This window comes from Gorilla gorilla, chromosome X (genome assembly GCF_029281585.2).
Source record: "Gorilla gorilla gorilla isolate KB3781 chromosome X, NHGRI_mGorGor1-v2.1_pri, whole genome shotgun sequence".
Classification (NCBI taxonomy): Eukaryota; Metazoa; Chordata; class Mammalia; order Primates; family Hominidae; genus Gorilla; species Gorilla gorilla.
Genome location: NC_073247.2, coordinates 164,992,655 through 165,015,794, shown reverse-complemented (window position 1 = coordinate 165,015,794; position 23,140 = coordinate 164,992,655). Strand labels below are relative to the sequence as shown.

Here is a 23,140-nt window from a genome sequence, read left to right as displayed (position 1 = left end):
GGCAGCATCCCGAGTCTTGCAATGTCTGCCCAGTCATTGGTGGGAGCCACAGGGGAGCCTGAACTGCTGAGCACTGCGGTGAGATTTGTAATCTTGTTCCTCTCTGCAAAGGTGAGTTTCCTGCTTGTCTGCATGTGAGTGTGGGCCACAGAGGATGCTGTGCTGGGTGGCTAAAACTCAGAGACCCAGAGAGCAGATTTCAGGGTGGCCATGGCAGAGGGAAAGCAGGAGGGGCAATACCTGGGAGTAGAGAAGCACCGTGTTGACGAGCTCCATGTTTGGCCTGTACACTCTGCCCAAATCTCTGGTTGACCCTGGAGCCATGCATGCACAGGGCTGAGTCCAAGAAAAGAACTGAGCAGAGGTTTCAGCTGATGCCCAATACCATGGAAACGGAGTCTGGAGATTGCAGGTGGTACCCAATACAGAGGAGACTTCATGTGAGTTTAGCTAGTTTAGTTGTCTACTAAGACAACAAACCACCACCGCCACCACCACCACCACCACAACAACAATAACAAAGACCCATCTTTGGAGAAATATAACAGAAACCAAGAAGCCAAATCTACTAGAATTCATTATGGACAGTGTCCAGGATATAATGCTAGATTGCTAAAAGAAACAAGAATTGTTCTGATACTCAAGGAAAAAAGCATCCAAAGGAAACTCACTCTGGGCTGACCATAGTCAAGAACACAAAGCATGCTCATAATGATTTTTATATTGATATATGTGCTTCTTCATTAACAAGTAAAACAGCAGTACTTAAAGGTTCTTTACCAATGCCATAAATTGATGAAATGTTATTTCCAGCAAATGTGTCTAGCTATTGGCAATAACTGTAATGTGATATGAAAATATTTATTTCTGTTGGTGACAAAGTCACATGTATTGCCGATACTGTTGTGGTTTGTTGCCTACATTCATAATTGAAGGAAACACTAAAGTTTAGTTATTTTAGTAAAAATAAGGATGCATTTTCCCCCATCTGATTCATAGATCCTTTGAGATCTTAACACCAGGTTAAGGTCTTAAGACCATAGATATTGATTTCTCCCTGATAGTACCAAAAAACATGCCTGGCACATAGTAGATGCTTCATAAATATTTCTCAAATAAATGAATGCATCTCTGTTACAGTCTAGTGATTGAGGGGTTAAAATTAATTCTCTAGTTTTTCATATCCATTAAAACAATAAATTGATAACAAAGGCTATTATTTGATGATTGTTTGCTATGTGTCAGACATTGTTTTATAAATATTATCTCATCTAATTCTTACAATAGTCCTGAGGCAGGTCCTATTATTACTTCTGTTTCATGGTTATGGAAATTGAGCCAAACAGAGTTTAAGTAGTTTGTTCAATGCCACATGGCTGGCCTGAGTCCACAGCCTGCGTCCTTAAAGTATAAAGTATAAAGGTAAAACTTGCTCTGAATGTCTCAGGCTTGGCTTCTGGCCCTCAGTTCCAACAAATTCTTTTCTGGTCTCCTTCACTGACCAACAACTCTATTTCACCCACATCCTCTTAGGCTACCTGTGGTGCCATCTGGGGATATCAGCCCCTCACCCAGTGATATGGTTTGGCTGTGTCCCCACCCAAATCTTATCTTGAATTGTAGCTCCATAATTCTCACGTGTTGTAGGAGGGACCTGGAGGGAGATAATTAAATCATGGAGGCAGTTTTCCCCATACTGTTCTCATGGTAGTGAATAAGTCCCATGAGATCTGATGTTTTTATAAAGGACTTCCCCTTTTGCTTGATTCTCATTTTCTTTCTTACCTGCTGCCATGTAAGATGTGCCTTTCACCCCCTGCCATGATTGTGAGGCCTCCCGGCCATGTGGAACTGTGAGTCCATCAAACCTCCTTTTCTTTATAAATTACCTCATCTTGGGTATGTCTTTATCAGCAGCATGAAAACAGACTAATACACCCAGCTTCACACAACCACCTTAAGGCTAAATACCATCAGGTTTGGCTCTCTGGGACCAACTTCTGCTTTCTAAATCTCAATGTCCACCTGCTCACTGGACACCTCTCCCTGATGTTCTTCAAGCCATTTGATGATTGTTTGCTACGTTTTTGATATGTACCTCTATCTTTCCTCCTCTATCCTAATGCAAGGTGTACCTTCCCTGTGAGGACTTTCCTGACCCTTTCCAGGTATGACCTGCCCACTTGGTATCCCCCTGTACTCTGTACATACCCTATCACTACACCCAGTAAATTGTATTACTAAATTTGTTTACATGCCTGCCTCTTCTTACCATTCTGGCAGCTCCTTAAGAACAGAGACTGTTTCTAATTTGTCTCTAAATTTCTAGGACTTAGAATAATGCCTGACACAGTAGGTGCACTGTAAATGCTTGTTGAATGGGTGGATCTATGAATAAATTAATGAATGAATTATATATACCAACCTACTTATCACTTTGGCTGATGTGTTTATTATGATTTACACAAAACCAATTGTGTGGTGTAGAAATGTAAATGTTATGTGTAATATGTAAAAGGTAAAAGTGTAAAAATGTAAAATATATACAAACATGGCCCAAGAGAATAACAATGAAGTTTTAAATAGGAAATTTTAGTAGAGAAAAAGAAACTATTGAAAAGAACCAATTGGGGGAGTGGCCAAGATGGCTGACTAGAAGCAGGTAGTATGTGTGGCTCTCACAGAGAGGAACAGAAGGGGTGAGTAAATACACCACCTTCAACTGAAACATCCAGGTACTTGCATTGGGATTAATCAAGGAAACAACTTGACCCACAGAGAACGAAGAAAAGCAAGATAGAACAATGGCCCACCTGGGAGCAATATGGAGCCAGGGGATCCTCCCCTACCCAGGAAAGTGGTTAGTGAATGAGCAACTCTAGGAAACCACGCTTCTCCCACAGATCTTTGCAACCCTCGGGTCAGCAGATCTCCTTGTGAACCCACTCCACCAGGGCCTTTCAGTTTTCAGTCTGACAGACAGAGCCACAGCTCTTGGCAGAGCAGCTGCTCAGGCATGTGTGGAGAACCTGGAACCTTAGATACTTGGGCTTTCCGGCAAAAGTAGTTGCAGCTTCGGCAAATGGAAGGTTAGACTCCTGTACATACCCCTAGGAAAGAGGCTGAATCTAGGGGGCTGAGCAGCAACAGCCTGTAGCCCCCACTTCCACAGCACCTCACAAGATAAAACCCACTGGCTTGAAATTCCAGGAGTTGGTTTTTTGAAAAAATTAATAAAATAGGCCACCAGCTAGATGAATTAAGAAGAAGAGAGAAGATCCAAATAAACACAATTAGAAATGATTAAGGGAATGTTACTACTGACCCCACAAAACTAAGAACAACCATCAGAAACTACTCCAAAGACCTCTATGCACACAAATTAGAAAACCTGGAAGAGATGGATAAATTTCTGGACCCATACATCCACCCAAAACTGAGCCAGGAAGAAACTGATTCCCTGAACAGATCAATAACAAGCTCTGAAATTGAATCACTAATAAATAGCCTGCCAACCAAAAAAGGCCTAGGACTTGCTAGATTCACAGACAAATTGTACCAGATGTACAAAGACAATCTGTTACCATTCCTACAGAAATTATTCCAAAAAATTAAGGATGAAGGGCTTCTCCCCAACTCATTCTATGAGGCCAGCATAATCTTGATACCAAAATCTGGCAGAGACACAACAAAAAAAGAAAACATCAGGCCAGTATCCTTGATGAACATCAATGCAAAAATCCTCAACAGAATACTTGCAAACCAAATCCAGCAGCACATCAAAAATCTAATCCACCATGATCAAGTAGGCTTCATCCCTAGGATGCAAGTTTGGCTCAACATATGAAAACCAATAAATGTGATTCATCACATAAACAGAACTAAAGACAAAAACCACATGGTTATCTCAATAAATGCAGAAAAGACTTTTGATAAAATTCGACATCACTTCATGTTAAAAACTCTCAATAAACTAGATATTGAAGGAACATAACTCAAAATAATAAGAACCACAGCCAACATTATACTGAATGGGCAAAAGCTGGAAGCATTCCTCCCTTGAAAACCAGCACAAGACAAGCATACATTTTTTCACGACTTGTATTCAACGTAGTATTGGAAGTCCTAGTCAGAGCAATCAGGCAATAGAAAGAAATAAAGGGCATCCAAATAGGAAGAGAGAAAGTCACCGTATCTCTATCTGCGGACAGCATGATTCTATATCTAGAAAACCCCATGGTCTTGGCCCCAAAGCTCCTTCAGCTGATAAAAAAATTCAGCAAAGTTGCAGGATACAAAATCAATGCACAAAAATCAGAAGCATTCCTATACACCAACAACAACCAAACTGAGAGCCAAATCAGAAAGGCAATCCCATTCACAGTTGCCACAAAAATATAAAATACCTAGGAATACAGCTAACCAGGAAGGTGAAAGAGCTCTACAATGAGAATTACAAAACACTGGTCAAATAAATTAGAGAAGACAAAAACAAATGGAAAAACATTCCATGCTCATGTATAGGAAGAATCAATATCATTAAAATGGCTATACTGCCCAAAGCAATTTATAGATTCAACGCTATTCCTATCAAACTATCAATGACATTCTTCACAGAACTAGAAATTATTTTAAAATTTATATGGAACCAAAATAGAGTATGAATGGCTAAGACAATCCTAAGCAAAAAGAACAAAGCTGGATGGATCACATTACCTGACTTCAAACTATACTACAAGTCTACAGTGACTAAAACAGCATGGTACTAGTACAAAAACAGGCACATAGACCAATGGAACAGAATAGAGAGCCCAGAAATAAGTCTGCACACCTACGATCATCTGATCTTTGACAAAGCTGACAAAAACAAACAATGGGGAAAAGACTCCCTATTCAGTAAATGGTGCTAAGATAACTGGCTAGCCATATGCAGAAGATTGAAGCTGGACCCCTTGCTTACACTGTGTGCAAAAATCAACTCAATATGAATTAAAGACTTAAATCTAAAACCCCATACTATAAAAACCCTGGAAGACAACTTAGGCAATTACCATCCTGGACATAGAAACAGACAAAGATTTCATGACAAAGAAACCAAAATGAATCTAAACAAAAACAAAAATTGACAAGTGGGATCTAATTAAACTTAAGAGCTTCTGCACAGCAAAAGAAACTATCAACAGAGTAAACAGATAACCTACAGAATGGGAGAAAATATTTGCAAACTATGCAACTGACAAAGGTCTAATATCCAGAATCTGTAGGGAAATTAAATAAACTTACAAGAGAAAAACAACCCCATTAAAAAGTGGGCAAAAGACATGAACAGACACTTCTCAAAAGAAGACATACATGTGGCCAAAAAGCATATGAAAAAAAGCCCAATATCACTGATCATTAGAGAAATGGAAATGAAAACCGCAACGAAATGCCATCTCACATCAGTCAGAATGGCTATTATTAAAAAGTCAAAAAATAGCAGATGCTGGCGAGGTTGTGGAGAAAAGGGAACCCTTATACACTGTTGGTGAGAGTGTAAATTAGTTCAACCATTGTGGAAAACAGTATGGAGATTCCTCAAAGAGGTAAAAGCAGAACTACCATTCAACCTAGCAATCTCATTACTGGGTATATACCCAGAGGAATATAAAGCATTCTTCCCTAAAGACACATGCACGTGAATGTTTGCTGCAGCACTATTCACAATAGCAAAGATACAGAATCAACCTAAATGCCTATCAATGACAGACTGGATAAATAATATATGGTACATATACATGACAGAATATTATGCAGCCATAAAAAGAACAAGAGCATGTCTTTTGCAGGAACATGGATGAAGCTGGAGGCTATCATCCTTAGCAAACTGACACAGGAACAGAAAACCAAATACTGCATGTTCTCGCTTATAAGTGGGAGCTAAATGATAAGAACTTATGAACACAAAGGAGGAAACAACAGATGCTGGGGTCTACTTGAGGATGGAGGGTGGGTGAAGGGAGGGGAACAGAAAAGATAACTATTGGGTACGAGCTTAATACCTGGGTAATGTAATAATATGTACAATAAACCCATATGACATGTGTTTATCTATGCAACAAACCTTCACATGTACCCCTAAGCCTAAAATAAAAATTTAAAAAAGAGAAACAAACCAACTGTAATTCCGGAACTGAAAAACATAAAGTGAAAAATTCAATGGATTGTCTTAATAACAGATTGCAGATGACAGAAGAGTCATGAACTTGAAGCTAGATCAATAGAAATGATCTATTCGGATAAACCAAGAGGAACAACAACAGAAACGAATGGAACTTCAGTGGTCTGTGGGACAATATATAAAGGTCAAATGTGTATTTTGAGTGCCAGGATGGGATAGAGAAAACGGGGAAGGAAAGCTATCTGAAGAAATAATGGCTGAAAAATTCCTCTAGTATCATTTTTCTTAGGAAATCCATTATTTACAAATTTAATGAAACTTGGTGAACCACAAAGAGGATAATTACAAAGGAAAGCAACATCTAGGCACATTGTAGTCAAGCTACTGAAAACAAAGAAGGGCAAGGAAAATCTTGAAAGTAGTCAGAGTAAAATGACTCTACATATGGGAGTATATTAAGAACTTAATTCTCATCAGAAACAATGGAAGGCTGGAGACAGTGGAGCAACATCTCTAAAACAGTGAAAGAAAAAAAAAAAAACCTTCCAATACAGAACTCTATATCTAGGGAAATAGAACAAATTCAAGAATGAAGGTGAAGTAAATATCTTTTGAGATATAGGAAAGCTAAGAAAATTCATCAACAGAACTGCACTAAAAGAAATACTAAAGGAAGTCTTTCAACCTGAAACAAAATTAAACTAGAGGAAATCTTTGATCTTTGGGTAGAAATGAAGAACACAGGAAATGGTACATGTGTGGGTAAATATTAATGAATAGTTATTTGCTCTTAATTTCTTTATAATAATATGACTTTAAAGTAAACAGTTTAATAATATATACTAGGGTTTGGCAACTCATAAAGGATGAGGTGGAATGGAAGTGAATCTATATGACGGAAAGTTTCTTACATTTATGTACAATATTAACTTTAAGTTGACAGTGAAAAGTTAAATATATATATTGTAATCTCTAGAGTGAGCACTACAAAAATGCAAAGAGATATAGCTAAGAAGATAACGGATACATTAAAAGTGAATTATAAAAAATATTTGATTAATCCAGGCAGGAAATGGGGAACATGGGAACAAAAATCAGATGGAGCAAATAGTAAAAGGATAGACCTAAATCCAAACATATCAAACATAACATTCAATGTAAATGGGCTAAACACTCCAATTAAAAGGCAGAGATTGTCAGAATGAATAAAAGAGCAAGACTTTTGCTGTCTCCAAGAAATGCAATTTTAATATACAGACTCAGATGGGTTGATAGTAAGAGGTTGTAAATTATATACCATGCAAGGGGCAAGCATAAGAAAGTGGGAATGTCTATGTTAATAGCCGACAAAGTGGAGTTCCAAAGAGTATCACCTGAGATAAAGGTGATAATTATATAAGGTTCAATTAATCAGAAGCACATAGAACTCATAAACATGTTTGCACCCAATAACAGAGCCTCAAAATATATGAAACAAAAATTGACAGTATAAAGGAACAACTAGGCATTTCCACAATTATAGTTGGAGATTTCATCATCTCTGCCTCAGCAACTGATATAACCACTAGACAAGAAATCAGTAAATATATAAAATATATTTAATATTCAATATAAATCAGTAAATATACAAAACATTCCACCTAAAGAAGCTAGAAAAGGAATAGCAAAGTAAATCTCGAATAAGTAGAAGGAAGGAGATAATAGAGATACAAGAGCAGAAATCAACAAAATAGAAAACAAACTAAAAGTAAGTAAATCACACATATTTTAAAAGAGCAACCAAATGTGTAGCCCTTAGGAAGGCTAATCAAGAAAAAAGAAAATAATCATTAATATCAGCCATGAAAGAGGGATATCATTAGAGGTTATATAGGCATTAAAAGAATAGTGAGGGAATATTAACTTTATGACAATAATTTTGACAACTTAGATAAAATTGACACATGCATTGGAAACAAAGCAATTTACCAAAACTTCCAATGGACTGAATAGAAAAAACACATAGCCCTATACTTCATAAATATATTTATTAACAAAAAACTTTTCTAAAAATAAAACAAAAATCCATGCCCAGATGATTTCATGGGTGAACTCCAGCAAATATTTAAGGAACAAAAATTGCCAATTTTACACAACAGTTTCAGAAAATAGAGGAGCAGGGAACAATTCTTAACTCAGTTTATGGGGCCAGTACAAACCTAAATCCTGATAAAAAGATGATATAAAACCAGAAAATTACAGAAAAATATCCCTCAAGAACAGTATAGGAAAACTATTTATTAGAAATCCATATCCAGCAATATATAAAAAGGCAAGTGTTTTATTGCCCATTTCCAGATGATGGGCATACATGTTCACTGACAGATATAGGCCACCCAGCTGTTAGGTGAGGCTGCATCTGTCTGATTGAAAGCCCACACGCTTTCCTAGGCAATGGCTGCCCAGGCGGTTGAAGGCCGGCCTCCAGCCGGTAAAAAGCTGGTATGAGGAACACAGCCAGCAATCAATCTATGTTGTAGGGATTCCAGGCCTGAGCAGGGCAGGCTGTGAATACCCTGGGGACCTGGTCTTAGGATCTCCTCCTCGTGACTTCTAGTCCATCCCATCCCAGCAATTTGCCACAACTACTGATGGAGGTCATTTTGATGGTGGAGGGCCAATCGGTGGGCCTGTTGCTCCCAGAGGCTCCAAGCCTTGGAACATTAAGCCCTTACCATGCAGGTCCCGTTGCCAGGGCAACACAGATGTCTCCTCCTGTCTAGCCACTTGTCTTCCACAGAGACTACGAAATTTTTCTTCCTCATCTACCTGGGGCTTCTGGGAGAAGCGGGAAGCCCTGTAGTCTTAGCACAGCGGGCTTTGGAGACCCCTGCGCTGCGCAGCGCGGCCGCGTGACTGAGGCGCGATCTTCCACCCTCCTGCTCCAGGGCCTCTAGGCGGCCTCCAGAGTGGGCTCCACAGCTTGAAGGCGGCGTTTTTCCGCGGGTGGTCGCAGCGTCCGCAGAGTCGGAGAAAGTGAGCAGGCGCCGGCGGGATCCCAGAGTGACCGCGGGCGCCCTGGGCAGGTGCCAGATCGCTGCCTCCGCAGTGGGCGCGAGAGGGGGTCCCGGTCCGGCCCAGGGCCCGCAGAGAGAGGAGGAGGGGGCTCCTGGCTGCAGGAGTCTGGTGGGGCGGGGGTGGGGTAGGGTGGGCTGCCGTTGCAGAGGTGCAAGGGACGGTGGGAGAGAGGGGGGCTCTGGCTTTCGGGGGAGGAAGGGGACTTCTGGCTGCAGGTGTGGGGGGCGCGGAGGGGGGTGCCAGGTTACACGGAAGATCAAAAGAGGAAGATCAAAAGAGGGAGGGGGCTCCTGGTTTGGCGCTGGAAAAGAGACGGGGGAGGTCTCTCTGCTTCCCTTCCGCAGTTTGGGTAAGGAAGGACTCCAGGCTGCGAAGATCTGTGTAGGGGAAGACTACTGGCCTCAGGGATTCTGGGTGGGGGAAGAGCTACCTGTTGCAGGGGCTTGGATAGGGGAGGACTGCTGGCTGCAATGTTACAGATGATGGTGGGAGGGGGAGGTGCACTTGTTGTGGTGTGATAAGGGGACATCAGCTCAGGCAAAAGGGGATCTCCCAATAGAGGTGGTGGGTGTGTGCCAAGGGATTAAGTGTCACCAACTGGGGGAGTGCTTTGGGGGTGCATGGGCTGCAGCAGTGGGAGGGAGTGGATCCCTGGCTGCTGCAGTGCTTGGGAGGGGAGGGCAAAGGCCTGTAGTGGGGGTGGGTTGATTGGCAGCAACGTCCCTCTCTCCCCTTTGCACTCACAGGCTGCGTCAGAGACTGCAACAGTCAGCACACATTCCTGTCTGATCAGGCTCCCTCCCTCAAGTCCTCTGCGATGGCTCTGGCGATGCTTCGGGACTGGTGCAGGAGGATGGGTGTGAACGCAGAGCGCTCCCTGCTCATCCTGGATATCCCTGATGACTGCGAGGAACATGAGTTCCAGGAGGCCGTGTGGGCTGCCCTGTCGCCCCTGGGCAGGTACCGAGTGCTCATCAAGGTCTTCAGAAAGGAGCTCGGGGCCAGGGCAGCCTTGGTGGAATTTGCTGAGGGTTTAAACCAAAGCTTGATTCCCCGCCAAATAGCAGGCAAAGGGGGACCCTGGAAAGTGATCTCCCTGCCCCAGGCCCTTGATGCTGAGTTTCAGGATATACCCAGTTTCCCTGCACAGCCCCAGGGGCAAGCAGTGGCCAGAGGTGCAGGTAAGGCAGGAGCTGCAGGTGAGGCAGGATCTGTAGGTGAGGCAGGAGGTGTGAATGAGGAAAGATCTGCAGGTGAAGATGAGGCAGGAGGTGTAGGTGAGGCAGGAGGTGTAGGTGAGGCAGGAGGCACAGGTGAGGCAGGAGGCGCAGGTGAGGCAGGAGGCGTAGGTGAGGCAGGAGCAGCAGGTGAGGCAGGAGCAGCAGGTGAGGCAGGAGGTGCAGGTGAGGCAGGAGGTGCAGGTGAGGCAGGAGGTGCAGGTGAGGCAGGAGGTGCAGGTGAGGCAGGAGGTGCAGGTGAGGAAGGAGGTACAGGTGAGGAAGGAGGTGCAGGTGAGGTAGGAGGCGCAGGTGAGGAAGGAGGTGAAGATGAGGCAGGAGCTGCAGGTGAGGCAGTAGGTGCAGGTGTGGTGGAGGCCTGGACCCAGTCATGGCGCCAGACCCTGCGGCCTCTGGTGAAAACTATGGCCTACCGGGAACTGAGACCCTTTTCCGGGAGGGAGCAGCCAGGCTGCGTGGAAGAGTCCTTTGAGAGCTGGTTGGAGGACGCCAAGGATATGCTGCAGCTGTGGTGCCACGCGTCGGAAAGGGAGAGAAGGAGGCGGCTGCTGGACAGCTTGGATGGCCTGGCCCTGGATATCGTGAGCGGCCTCCTGGAGGAAGATCCAGACTTCTCTGCGCAGGACTGCCTGACGGCGCTGGGGCAGGTGTTTAGGAGCCGGGATACATGGATGACCTCGCGGATGAAGTTCCTGACCTGCACGCAGGGGCCCCAGGAGGGGCTGTTTGCCTTCGTGGTGCGCCTGGAAGGCCTGCTGCAGAAGGCCGTGGAGAAGGGGGCCGTCCACCCAGCCATGGCCAACCACCTGCGACTGCGGCAGGTGCTGTCTCGGGCCCGCCCCAACGAGGCACTCCAGGATACCCTGAGGAGGATGCAGCTGGAGAGGAGGCCACCTGGCTTCCTGAGGCTGCTGCGGCTCATCCGGGACATGGAGGCGTGGGCAGCCTCCCTAGCAAGGAGCCAGCAGGGTGTGGCCTGGGCAGCGGCCCCAGTGGAGAGTGAAGACCCAGCTGCTGCCCAGGCCTCCCCAGCCCAGGGGGATGCCAGCGAGGCTGATCCCGGAGCAGAAGATGCTGATGAGGCTGCTTCCGCCACCAAAGAGGCCGCCAGGGTTGCCCCTGCCACTGGGGAAGATGAAAATGCCCCTGCAGGCCTTGAAGGCCTAGGTCAGGCAAGGTCCCCCGACGCCCCTGGGGGCCTCCCAGCCAGGATGGGCAGTGCAGTCGACATGGCCCCAGGAGGTCCCAGCTGGGAGCCAGAGGGCCTTGTCCAGGTTGGAGGCCAGGAGGCTGAGGAGCCTCCCCAGGAGGGGCTCAAGCCCATCTTAGAGGAGTCAGAAAATGAGGATGAGGATGGGGCTGGGGAGGCGGGCAAGCCCAAGTCCCCCCCGGGCAAATAGGCTCTGAGGGCCCTGAGGGCTCCTCTCCTCTCAGGCAGCAGCACCCTGGAGGCAGACAGAGGTCAGGCCAGGGCCGGTCCCTCACCCCATGTTGGGAGCTGTGCCTCCCACCTCCCCTAATGGGCCCTGGCCACCACCACCAGCCCTTCCCAGTGACCCAGATGACCACGTTTGATACCAAATGGGGAGCTGGCCTGGAGGGAGCCCTGAGCGGCCAGTCTGAAGATGTCTGCCCCCCACCCCTTGTCCTGTGTTGGGAGAGATGGGGGAAAGAGGACCTCTCAAGGGTGACAGCTGCCTGCATCTCCCAAGAGGTGGCCCCCACTTGCCATCCCTGGGGCAGACTGCCCCCCATTCCTGGAAGCCCACCCTCACCTCTGTAGGCCCCATAGTGACCCACGCGTCCGAACAGCAGACGCCCACTCACCCACCGCTAGCCATTGTTCCTACACAAAGTTGTATGCTGTGCGCCCATCGGTGCGGCTGCCTCTGGGCCTGGGGCACATGCTGTGAGCTTCCTGCTAGCCCAGGCTCTGCTAGCTGCTATCTGTCCCTTGTCGTGAGCACCACCTCTGCTTTCCTGGTGTAGATCTAGGCCAGGGGCTGCTTATTCTCGTGGAGGTGTGTGTGTTCTTCTCTGAGCAGCTCCTCCCCAGAGGCCCCCAGCACAGTCCTGGGAGATGGTGGAAGGAGGCACCAGGGCACGATGGACGCTCATCCTGTGACTGCTATGGTGAGCATGACCACGATGGTGCCCGTGACCATGATGGTGACCATGACTGTGTGAGGAAGAACCGGACCTGGGACAGAGCAGAGCTGCCCTGCCTGAGGCTCCCCGGGGAGCTTTGTGCTTTGGCGTTCTATTCCTGTTGTTACTTGTGACTCAGTTTCCTTGACTTGGGGGGGTGTTCCCTGCTGTGTTTTCAGTGTCTTGTGAGGGCTACAGGGCAGGGCCCTGCCCCAGCGGATGGGCTTGGGAGGGGGCTCCCTGAAGCCAGTGGACACTGCCAGAGTCCACCATCCTGGCAAAAGGGCGGACCCTGGGGCCCTCAGGAAGGAGGGAGGTGGCAGCAGGGTCGGCAGCAGGAGGCGGGGTAGACAAGGCGTCTTGCCAGGAACCCCAGGAGGAGGGGGCCCGGGACCTGTGTGGGACCTGTGTCCTGTGGTGGCCGTTTGCAGTTTCTCTCTGTGTTGTGATTCCCTTCTCTTCAATGGTTTCAGTACATGTTTCTCTTCAATAAACTTCATTCAGTGTTCCAGCCGGCCTTGCCTCTGCTCTGGGAGACTGGGGATGAGGTTTGCTGGGGATGGGGTTGGGTGGGGTGAGGGCCACAGTGGCCAGGCTGACACTGGGGTGTGTACAGGGCAGGGTCCCTGAAGGCCTGTGGGGTTCTTTGGGCTGCATGGAGCCTGGCGACAGGATGTTGGTTTTCATGGGCAGTGGCTGATTGAATCCCCAGGGCAGCAATCCTCCTTGAGCACTGTGGCCAGAGGGGCAGTTCTTGGTGGGGGCCTGAGGATCCTGGAACCCGCCCTCCTGAGCCCTCCTGGGACTGGCTGTCTCTCCCAACAGGCCAGGGAGCTCGCCACAAATGGAGGGTAGTCCTCGTTCAGCCATTTAACCAACCCAGAGTCTGTGGGCGACAGAACTGGGACAAGTGATAGACCCCTCCCTGCACATGTGTGGGGAGGGGACGGGATCATTGACTTGGACGTGGCGAGGGTCTCCCGGGGCTCACTCAGTCTGTGTCCACACACTTCCTCCGGCTGTTCTGGAGCACAGAGCCTCCGGCCATCCCTATGGCTCAGATGATAGCCAGGGTCCCCCAAAGCAGCCTCAGAACCAATGCTGGGAATGGGTGGCTGCCCACCTGGGCTGAGGAATCCTGGATCTAGGCGACCTGTCTGCTTGAGCAGAGCTGCAGTCAGCAGGTCTGCAGGGTGGCAGGGGCCCTGGGAGACACTAGGCATACACAGGCGAGTGCAGGCATAGGAGGGGTAGTTTTGCAGGGCTGTCGGGGAGGGGCAGGGGGCGGCAGGTCTCTGGGGCTGGGCCTGCAGCCTCCTCGGCCTGAAGGTGCTTAACCGGTGTCTCAGGGACCCTTGTAGTGTGTCCCATCGGGGTGCCCTGCAGGCATGCCTGGGGCCCCCACTGTGCTCTGTTCTCCCTGCCTTCTTCAGGCTGGGCACAACCCCAGCATGTCCGTCCCTTGTGTCTCAGCAGGGCCAAGTCAACTGCTCACTTTCCAAGGGCCCCTCCAGATTTTGGGGACAGGGCAAGAGGAGAGGGCATAGAGCTTGGCTGACCTTGCCAGGGCCTGTCGGGGCTCCTTGGTTTTCCCTGTTCAGAGTGGACCTGTGTGTGCCGTGATTCCCGAGCAGGTGTGAGTGTGAGTGAGCGGGTGTGTTTGAGCGTGTGCGTGTGTGTGTCAGTGTGAGCATGTGCATGAGTTTCTGAGAATGTGTGTGTGAATCCAAGTGACAGCATGTCACGGCATCACTGAGCGTGTGTGAGTGGGAGGGTGTGGGGGAATGAGGCTGTGCCATTGAAGGTGAGCATGCATGTCGCTGAATGTGTGTGACACTGTGAGTGTGTCAATGTGTGTCAGTGTGTGTGAGTCATTGTGCGTGCCTGTGCTGACTGCAAATGTGGGTGTGTCAATGAGCAGGCATGAATGCGTCATTCAATGTGTGTTTGTCACTCAATGTGTGTGCGCATGTGAGTGTGTCTGGAACATGAGTGTGTGAGTGAATGTGTGTGTGACTGTGTCACTGGGCATGTGAGCACACATGCTGGACAGTTGGGTTGTGAAACCTGGAAGGGATCTAGCCAGGGAGTCTGGAAGGAGGTACCGGGAGAAACCAGTTGCTTCCCCACCAGCCCAGAGCAAGGAGACTTTGTCAGGCCTGAAGGACGGGCCCCCCCGGGGGGCCACCTGTCCCCTTCATCCCAGCCAGGCCCTTGGTGCGTGCCAGCTGGCAGAGCTCCTACCATGCATTGTGTTTCGCTGCACAGTCCTCAACAAGTGCCCCTGAGGAGGGGGGCATGTGTGGCCTGGGGACAGAAAGGTCCATCAAGGTGCCTTCCTGGGTACCCAAGGGCTGACCAAGCCCATCCAATAAGCAGCAGCCTCCTGGGCTCACAGAGGGCTTGAGCGGTGGATGAGGGAGCTGGATCAGAGCCCAATCATGGGGGTGAGGCTGAGCAGAGAGGACTCAGAGGAGTCCCGTCCTCAGGACTGTCCCGGAGTAGACAAGACTGAGAGGGGTCCCATCCTAAGGCCTGTCCCCTCAGCAGGGAGGACTGAGAGAGGTCCCGTCACCAGGCCTGTGCCTGATCAAAGTGGTCTGAGAGAGGTCTTGTTCTCAGGCCTTTCCCTCGAGCAGAGAGGAGTGAGAGAGATCCTGTCCACAGGTATACCTCTGAGAAAATGAACTGAGATGGGTGCCGTCATAAGACCTGTTCCTTAACGAGAGAGGACTGAGTTGGGTCTCTTGAGCAGACAGGCCTCTCTCCAAACCCTGAGCGGTGGGAACTGGGAAAGGTGCTGTCCTCAGCTCTGTCCCTGATCATAGAGAAATGGCAGAGGTCTCATTTTCAGGTCTGTTCCATGAGCAAAGAGGACTGAAAGAGGTCCCATACTCAGGTGTCCCCTGTGCAGAACAACAGAAATGTCTGACAGAGTACAATCCGCAGGTCTCTTTCTGATCAGAGAGGACTGAGAGAGGTCCCATCTTCTAGTCTGTCCCCTGAGCAAACAAAACTGAGAGGTCTCATCCTCAGGCGTCCCCTGAGCAGGAAGACTGAGAGGAGTCCTGTCCTCAGACCCATCCCTGAGCAGAGAGTCATAAGAGAGGTCCTGTCCACAGGCCCATCCTCTGTGTAAGAGGTCAGAGAGGGATCCCATCCTAAGGTCTGTCCCCTCAGCAGAGAAGACTGACTGCGGTCCTGTCCTCAGGCCTGATCCTGAGTAGAAAGCAGTGGGAGAGGTATCATCCTCCAGTGTCCCCGGGCAGAGAAGACTGAGAGAGATGCTGTCTTCAGGCACCTGAGGCTTAGTGGGCAGGGAGAGGTCCTGTGCTGTGGCCTGTCTTCTGAGCACAGTCGACTGAGAGAGGTCCCATTCCCATATCTATCGTAGAGAAAAGAGGACTTAGAGGGGTCCTGTCCTCAGGCCTGTCCTTTGAGCAGAGAGGACTGAGAGAGGTCCTGTCCTCATATCTATCCCCTAAGAAGATGGACCAACAGGGGTCACATCTTCAGGCCTGTCCCCTGAGCTGACGGGACTGAGAGGGTTCCTCTCCTCACACCTATCCCTTCAGATGATGGACCGACAGAGGTCCCAAAGTCAGGTCTGTGTCTAGAGCAGAGAGGACTGAGAGATGTCCTGTCCCCATACGTATCCACTTACAAGATGGACAGAGAGGGGTCCCATCGTCAGGTCCGTCCCTTCAGCAGAGAGGACTGAGAGAGGTCTGGACCTCACATCAATCCTCTTAGAAGATAAAACGATTCGGGTCACATTCTCAGTCCTGTCCCTTGAGCAGAGAGGACTGAGAGGGGTCCTGTCCTCACATGTATCCCCTTAGAAGATGGACTGACAGCAGTCCACCCTCAGGCCTGGCCCCTGAGCTGAGGGGATGGAGAGAGATCCTGTCCTCATATTTATCCCATCAGAAGACGGACCGACAGGGGTCCCATCCTCAGGCCTGTCCCCTGGGCTGAGGGGACCGAGCGAGGTCCTGTCCTCATATCTATCCCTTCAGAAGATAGATCGACACGTGTCCCATCCTCAGGCCTGTCCCTTGAGCAGAGAGCACTGAGAGAGGTCCTGTCCTCGTATCTATCCTCTTAGAAGATGGGCCGAGGTGGGTCCCACCCTCAGGCCTGTCCCCTGAGTTGATGGGACTGAGAGAGGTCCTGTTCTCTTATCTATCCCCTTAGAAGATGGCCCAACAGGGGTCCCATCCTCAGGCCTGTCCCCTGAGCTGAGAGGACCAACAGAGTTCCTGTTCTCCTGTGTGCTGAGTGACATGTATGTGGAGAGGTGTCCCTTTATGAATTGCTCCTGAGTAGAGAGTACTGAGTGAGGTCATGTCCTAAGATCTGTCCCCTGAGCAGAGAGGACTGAGAAAACTCCTGCTCCCTCACTGGCTTTGATCAGAGAAGACTGGGAGAGTCGTGGCCTTAGCTCTTTCCCTTAGCAGTGGGGACTGAGTTAGGTCCTGTCTTCAGGTCTGTTTCCTCAGCACAGTGGACTGAGAGAAGTGCCATCCTCGGGCCTTTCACCTGAGCAGAATGAACTAACAGGGGTCCCATCCTCGGGTCTGCCCCTGAGCAGAGAGGACTGACAGGGGTGCCGTCCTCAGGCCTGTGCCCTGTCCTTCTATGGATAGCACCCCAGGGTCTGTGGCGGGCCAGCATATTTTGTACTTAATTTTAGGCTCATCTGAGAACCTGTCGATTCACTACCTTGTAAGGTAAGTCTACGTCCCATTGCAGTTGGTTGGGAATGACAAGCCCAACCTAGGGGCATGGCCGGGACCCCCTGCTGCTTCTCCCACAGGATCCAGCACCCTCTGTGGCCTTTCTGGACTCCCGACCTCCACCTGTTCCTGGCCTGGGATCACCTCCTCTTGGTGAGCTGTGTGGCAGCTTCATTTTTCTGAAGATGAAGACGCCACAGAGCAGTCACTTTCCCAGCCACTCCCATGGCAGGGTGCCAGGAGGAAGGTCACGCCCTGGGCAGTCTGGCTCTAGATGGGCTCTGGGAATTGGCCCTCTGGCTGCCAGACACAGGAACAGGGCCTGGCACAGAAGAGTGAGACCCCTGGGGGGCCACCCTTTTCCCAGCCCTTGGTCCTCTCCCCTGGAGCAAGATAATTTGGAAAGAGCTGAATGTGACCTTTTCCCTCTGTCTCACCTTTCTCTTTGCCTGTGCAAACAGGGCCACTACCCAGGCCCTGACTCCTTCACCCACAGTGGGTTGTGCAAAGGCCAAAGCCCAAGTGCCTGCTGGCTGCTTCCCTGGGCCTGCAGGGCAGACCCTGGTCCCCTGCTGCTGTGGTCCCCTGAGCCATGGGCCCCAGAGGCTCGGCTGGCTCTGGGCCTGGGCTTACACTGTGCTGTCTGAGCTTTTCCCCACCCACAGACCCTAGCATTTGTGGGGCAGCCTCTCTCAAGGCTACCATCTTCCTCCAGATCCTACCCCTTCCTCAGGGAGCCCAGAGCAGGGCCTGCCTCCCAGGCCTGCAGTCCCTGCACGCAGCAGTCAGTCCCCTGAGCGTTTTGGCCTCCAGCACCTCCAGCTGCCCTGCTCCTGGCTCCACTTGCCTGCTTGGGCTCAAACTCATGGCTCCCATTCTCCTCCTGGAAAGCCCCAGGTCCTTCTATCCTCAGAATCTCATTGTGAGCCACAGCACCCATCACAAAGAGAGACAAGCAGATCAGTTTCCTATCCTGGGAATAGGGGTGGGTGGATTTCTCTCCAGCAAGGCTGACAGTCAGCCCAATCACCAGTGAGTACCCTGGGGACCTGTGACCCTATTCCAGGGCACATCGCACTGCTGGAGACTGGGCCCTGAAGCCCTGTCTCCCTGAGCCCCAGATCCAGGAGTCCTAGCGCACACCCACCTGGGTTCTGCATAGTGTGGCCACACTGCATGCCCACCACACTGCACTTTCTATGGCACTGCCTGTGGTCTTGCCTTCTGTGGCACCCCCGTATCTTGCTTTCAGTCCCCCATGGCCATTTGACAGCCATGATTACACCTGGCCAAATCAGGGACAGCAGAAACCTGGTCATAATGGCCCTCCCCCCACACCAGCCATCCACCCCGAGGTGCTGAAGGGTTTGGAGCCTGGGAGAATAGTGAGCCTCTCCCTTAGAGAACTACCTAGGGCCAGGCACCAGGCTGAGCAATTGAGCCTGCATTGACTCCTCAAGCTGTCAGAGGAGCCCTCGGGAGGGGAGGTAGGCAGTGTCACGACCACTCTTCTCCAAATGAGGACACTGAGCACAGGAAGGTTCAGGAAGTTGCCTACAGTGACACAGCTCATCAGTGGATGTGTTGGGATTCTAACCCAGGCTGACAGACCTCACAGTTTGTGCCGTGGAAACAGCCGGAGGACAGGTGGCATGTGATTAATGGTGACAGCCCTTGAAAACATGGCCAGAGGACACAGGGCCTGCAGTTAACAGTGATCAGCGCTCTCTTGGTGGTCAACACATGTTGCTTCTGTAATCAGAAAAACAAAAATCCCAAACCAATGTCAATGTCTTTTTAAAGACTCTAAGAAACAGACCAGAATAACATGGGCCACACGTTCTCAGTGACTGCCTCCATCCACTTGGGGACCTGAGATGGTCGTGAGCACTCAACTTCTTTCTACTCAGTGTCTGCAATGTCCCCAGGACCTGTAGGAGCCTGTGCTCCTTAGGGCGGGGCTCCCAGAGCTGAGGCTCAGTCTTCTGCTCCAGTCTGTTCCCAGGCAGGGACTTGTCAGGGCATCTCTTCAGTGTCCCCTGGGCTGGCAATTGCTATCCTAGTCCTTTGGGCCATAGACAGTGACAGCTGGAACAAAAGTGACACTCGCTGAGCTCTTGATACTTGCTAGGCGCCTCCTTAGGAGTTTGCGTGCATTGCTGCTGGCTTTACCTGCAGAGTCTGGAGATCCTTTGCTGGTACAGGCACATGGTACTTGGGCTGCGCGTGTTTGGTTTGGGGTGGGGACGTGTGCATTGAATGAGACTGGGAGCCACTTGGGAGCACAGAACTCAGTCTGGGGGACTCCACGGCAGTCCTCGGAGGAGATGCATTCTGATCTTGGTCTTAAAGGCCAAGCCACTGTTAAAGGGTGGAGGACTGGGGAAGGAGGTGTCGCCAATGCCAGCAGCAGGATGCATGTGGAGGAGGCCGGGAGTGAATGCCAGGAATAGGGCAGCAGTGAGAGGGCAGTAGTGAGGCGTGAGGCTGGAGAAGCAAGCGGGGGCCCATGGTGAAGGGTTTTTCCTAACAGGTAGGGAGCTGTCTTGGAATATGCCATGGAAAGAAGCACATTCTGTGGAAAAATACTCAAGTGTGGTCTGTATCGGGAGAGAGGTGGCCAGCTCTCGCCGTTGCTAAGGGAACCACTGTGATGACAAGTCAATTGTGGCTTAAAAGCAATTTGGAAGGGTCGAGAGGTTTTGAGAATAGACCAGAAAATAATCCTCTGGTGAATGAAAACTAGTCTCCAAAGATAGCCTCCCCAGAGACACAGGGCTACCACGACCTCCTTGTGTCACACCCATGAATCTGTGAGGTCACATGGCAAAAGGGACTTTGCAGATGCAATTAGGTTACTAATCGTTGGTCCTTAAAATAGGGAGATTATCTTGCGTTCTCTGCTATGCCTGGTTTAGGATGCACATGAGTCTTTAGAAGAAGATCTTTCTCCTTGCTGAGGGCAGAAGGGGAAATCAGAGAGATTCAAAGCATCAGAAGAACTCAACACATGATTGCTAGTTTTGAGAGTGTGGGGGAGGCACATGCATGGACTGGAGAGAGGCCTCTAGGAGCTGAGAACAATCCAGGAGGCAGCTGGCAACAAAATGGGGACCACAGCCCTACCACCTCAAGGAACTGAATTCTGCCAGCAACTTTAGTGAGCCTGGAATCAGATTCTCCCCCAAAGCCTCCAGATAACACCCAGATAGCCAACACTCTAATTGCAGCCTAACTTAACCCAGTTAAGTTAGGCCTGGACCCCTGACCCAGGGCAATTGTGCAATAATAACTGCATGTTGGTTTAAGCTTCAAAATTTGTAGTAATTTGTTATGTGAAGCTGGATTAGGTAGATAGCATTGCACTCCCCCTTTAAGTGCAGCTCTTTTTGATGGCCATGGCCTTTCTCATCAAGGCCATGAGGAATGGTGGGTGCTGGGCTTCCTTTGGTCAACTTCCACCTAGGTTCCTGGCTCAAGTCATTACCATGGTTGCAACAGTGCAAAATCTGGCAGTGTTTTCTTCCTCACTTTGTCTTTCTTTACAAGATTTCATTCCCTAAATTTACTAACCAAACTCATTTGATTCCTAGCAACACTTCTCATCACTGCAAGCCATAGCTTTAAATGGCAGTAAGGTCTGCAGTTGTAGAAGATGTTAAAGTTCTGGAGAACTCCACTTTTCTTCTTTTTTCTCCTTCCCTGTACATTCCATCCTCCTCTGGACTTTCGGTGCAAGAGTCTTGGAATTGATTCTAAAACTTGTAGGTCCAGATCATTCTCCCCACCTGCACTGTCTGAGCACGGCTGTCTTAAAGAAAGTAACCCCCACCCCCTTAGCCCAACACAATGTTCCCAGCTTCCGTGAGGCCCAGCAAGGACCTTCACAGCATAAAACCCAGTTCCCTGAGTAACATTCTCATGTGTATGGTGACAAAACACAACACAACAAGGTCTTGTAAGGTTTTGCCCTGGAAACCTTCTCTAGTTCCTTATTACCATGGACCAAAATATGCTATTTGCTTCCTTGATTTCAGCCCCATAATTTTATCCCATACCATTTTCCTTTATAATTTCTCAAATTTGTGGCATTGGCCACTCTTATGGGTTGAATTGTTTCCCCTCCTGCTCCCCCGCAAAAAAAGGTATGTTGAAGCCCTAATCTCCCAGCACCTCAGAAGGTGAGATAGGCTCTTTACAGGAGTAATTAAGTTAAAATGAGGGCGTTAGAATCGGCCCTAATCTGATATGACTGGTGTCCTTCTAAGAAGAGGAAATTTGGAAAGACATACATACATACACACAGAATGCCAGGGTGAAGCTTGGAGTTCTGCTGCCACAAACCAAGGCAGTACTTGGAAGCTAGGAGAGGGGCCTGGAACAGATCATTCCACAGAGCCTTCAGAGGGAGCGTGGCCCTGCCCATATTCTGATTTCTGACTTGCAGTCTCTGGAATGGTGAGGCATCCATTTCTGTAGGTTCAGCCTCCCAGCCTGTGGGGTCTTGGTCACGGCAGCTGGAACACACTTACACAATCCAGTTCTTGATCTTAGGCAGGTTGCAAGCTGAACCCACAATTCCCTATTTGTGCTGCATCGATTTGACCATCTTGTATAAAAACAAAGAAGAAAGATCTTAAAAATCAGGACATAAAAATTGTTCATGTAAATATACGATGTTTCACATGGATTACAAAAATCTTCCACACTTGCTCTCCTAAGTTTGCATTCTGTAGTACCTACATCATCATCACAGAAGAAACAAAATAAAGTTGTCTTTAAAGATAAAGACCACACTGTTCCCAACCTAATATGCCATGAAAGGTTTTTTTTTTTTGTTTGTTTGTTTGTTTGTTTTTTAACTGCATTCCATTTTGGAGCATCAAATGAAGCAAGATTAACTGACTAGTTCTTTAATACGAGCAGCTTTCAAACCTTTGGGTCTCAGCACCCCTTTGCACCCTTACAGTTTACTTAAGACCCCAAAGAATGTTTGTTTATGTGGAGATTCTATCTCTATCTCTATCTATACACACAGTATACATTTTGCTGTATTAAAATTAAAAAATAAAAATAAAAATTTCACTTACTGAAAGATGTCAGTAATAAAAGCATTGCACATTAACACCAATAACATATTAGACAGCTGAATTTTCATCTGCTTCTGACTTCCACGCACCTTGGCATCACACTGAGGTAACCTCTGGAAAACTCCATGGTATCCTTGGGCAAGAAGAAAAGAGCCAAGGCAAAAATCTCTTCGTGTCATTATAAAAAGAGATTTGATCTTGTAAAGCGCTGCCTGAAATGGTCTGGGGGACCCTTTGGGGTCCCTGGACCCAGATGGGAGAACTGCAGTGTTAGCCCATACTTCTTGGGTCCTTAGGACATGTATCTTGCCCTGACCCTGGTCGTTGTTAGCGTTAACCATGCCTTTCATGTCTGCGGGTGCTCCTTGCTGCACCTGTCCTGTGTGATGCTGTTACTGCATGCGAAGCAATCAGGAGTAGCATGGATGAGTCAACAGAATGCCCAGAAATAACGATGGAACAGTGGTTAGGCCAGAGCTGTGGAGGGCCCTGCAAGTTAGGCAATACAGAGCAGTCTTTAGCAAGCATTTCTGTAAGCCTGTGCTTGCTGGGCATAAAAGGATAAGTAGGACAAGGTCACTTTCCCTGGAAAAGTAAGAACCCAGCATGGGATACAGATAAAGACAAAACAAAGTATGCACAGTAAACTGAGATCATTGCTACTGGAGTAGCAAATAGAATGCTGGGGTGGATTGTTGCAGTGGGAGG

At 48.9% G+C, this 23,140-nt stretch overlaps 1 protein-coding gene across 1 annotated transcript; it reads left to right on the top strand.

Moving 5' to 3' along the window:
- The first annotated feature begins 8,576 nt into the window (after positions 1-8,576).
- On the top strand, positions 8,577-13,112 carry PNMA6F (PNMA family member 6F). Its single transcript, XM_031005727.2, has 2 exons — positions 8,577-9,175; positions 9,964-13,112. Exon 2 carries the CDS (start codon positions 10,035-10,037, stop codon positions 11,853-11,855), a length of 1,821 nt encoding a protein of 606 aa, XP_030861587.2. The 5' UTR covers positions 8,577-9,175; positions 9,964-10,034; the 3' UTR covers positions 11,856-13,112.
- The last annotated feature ends 10,028 nt before the right edge of the window (positions 13,113-23,140 follow it).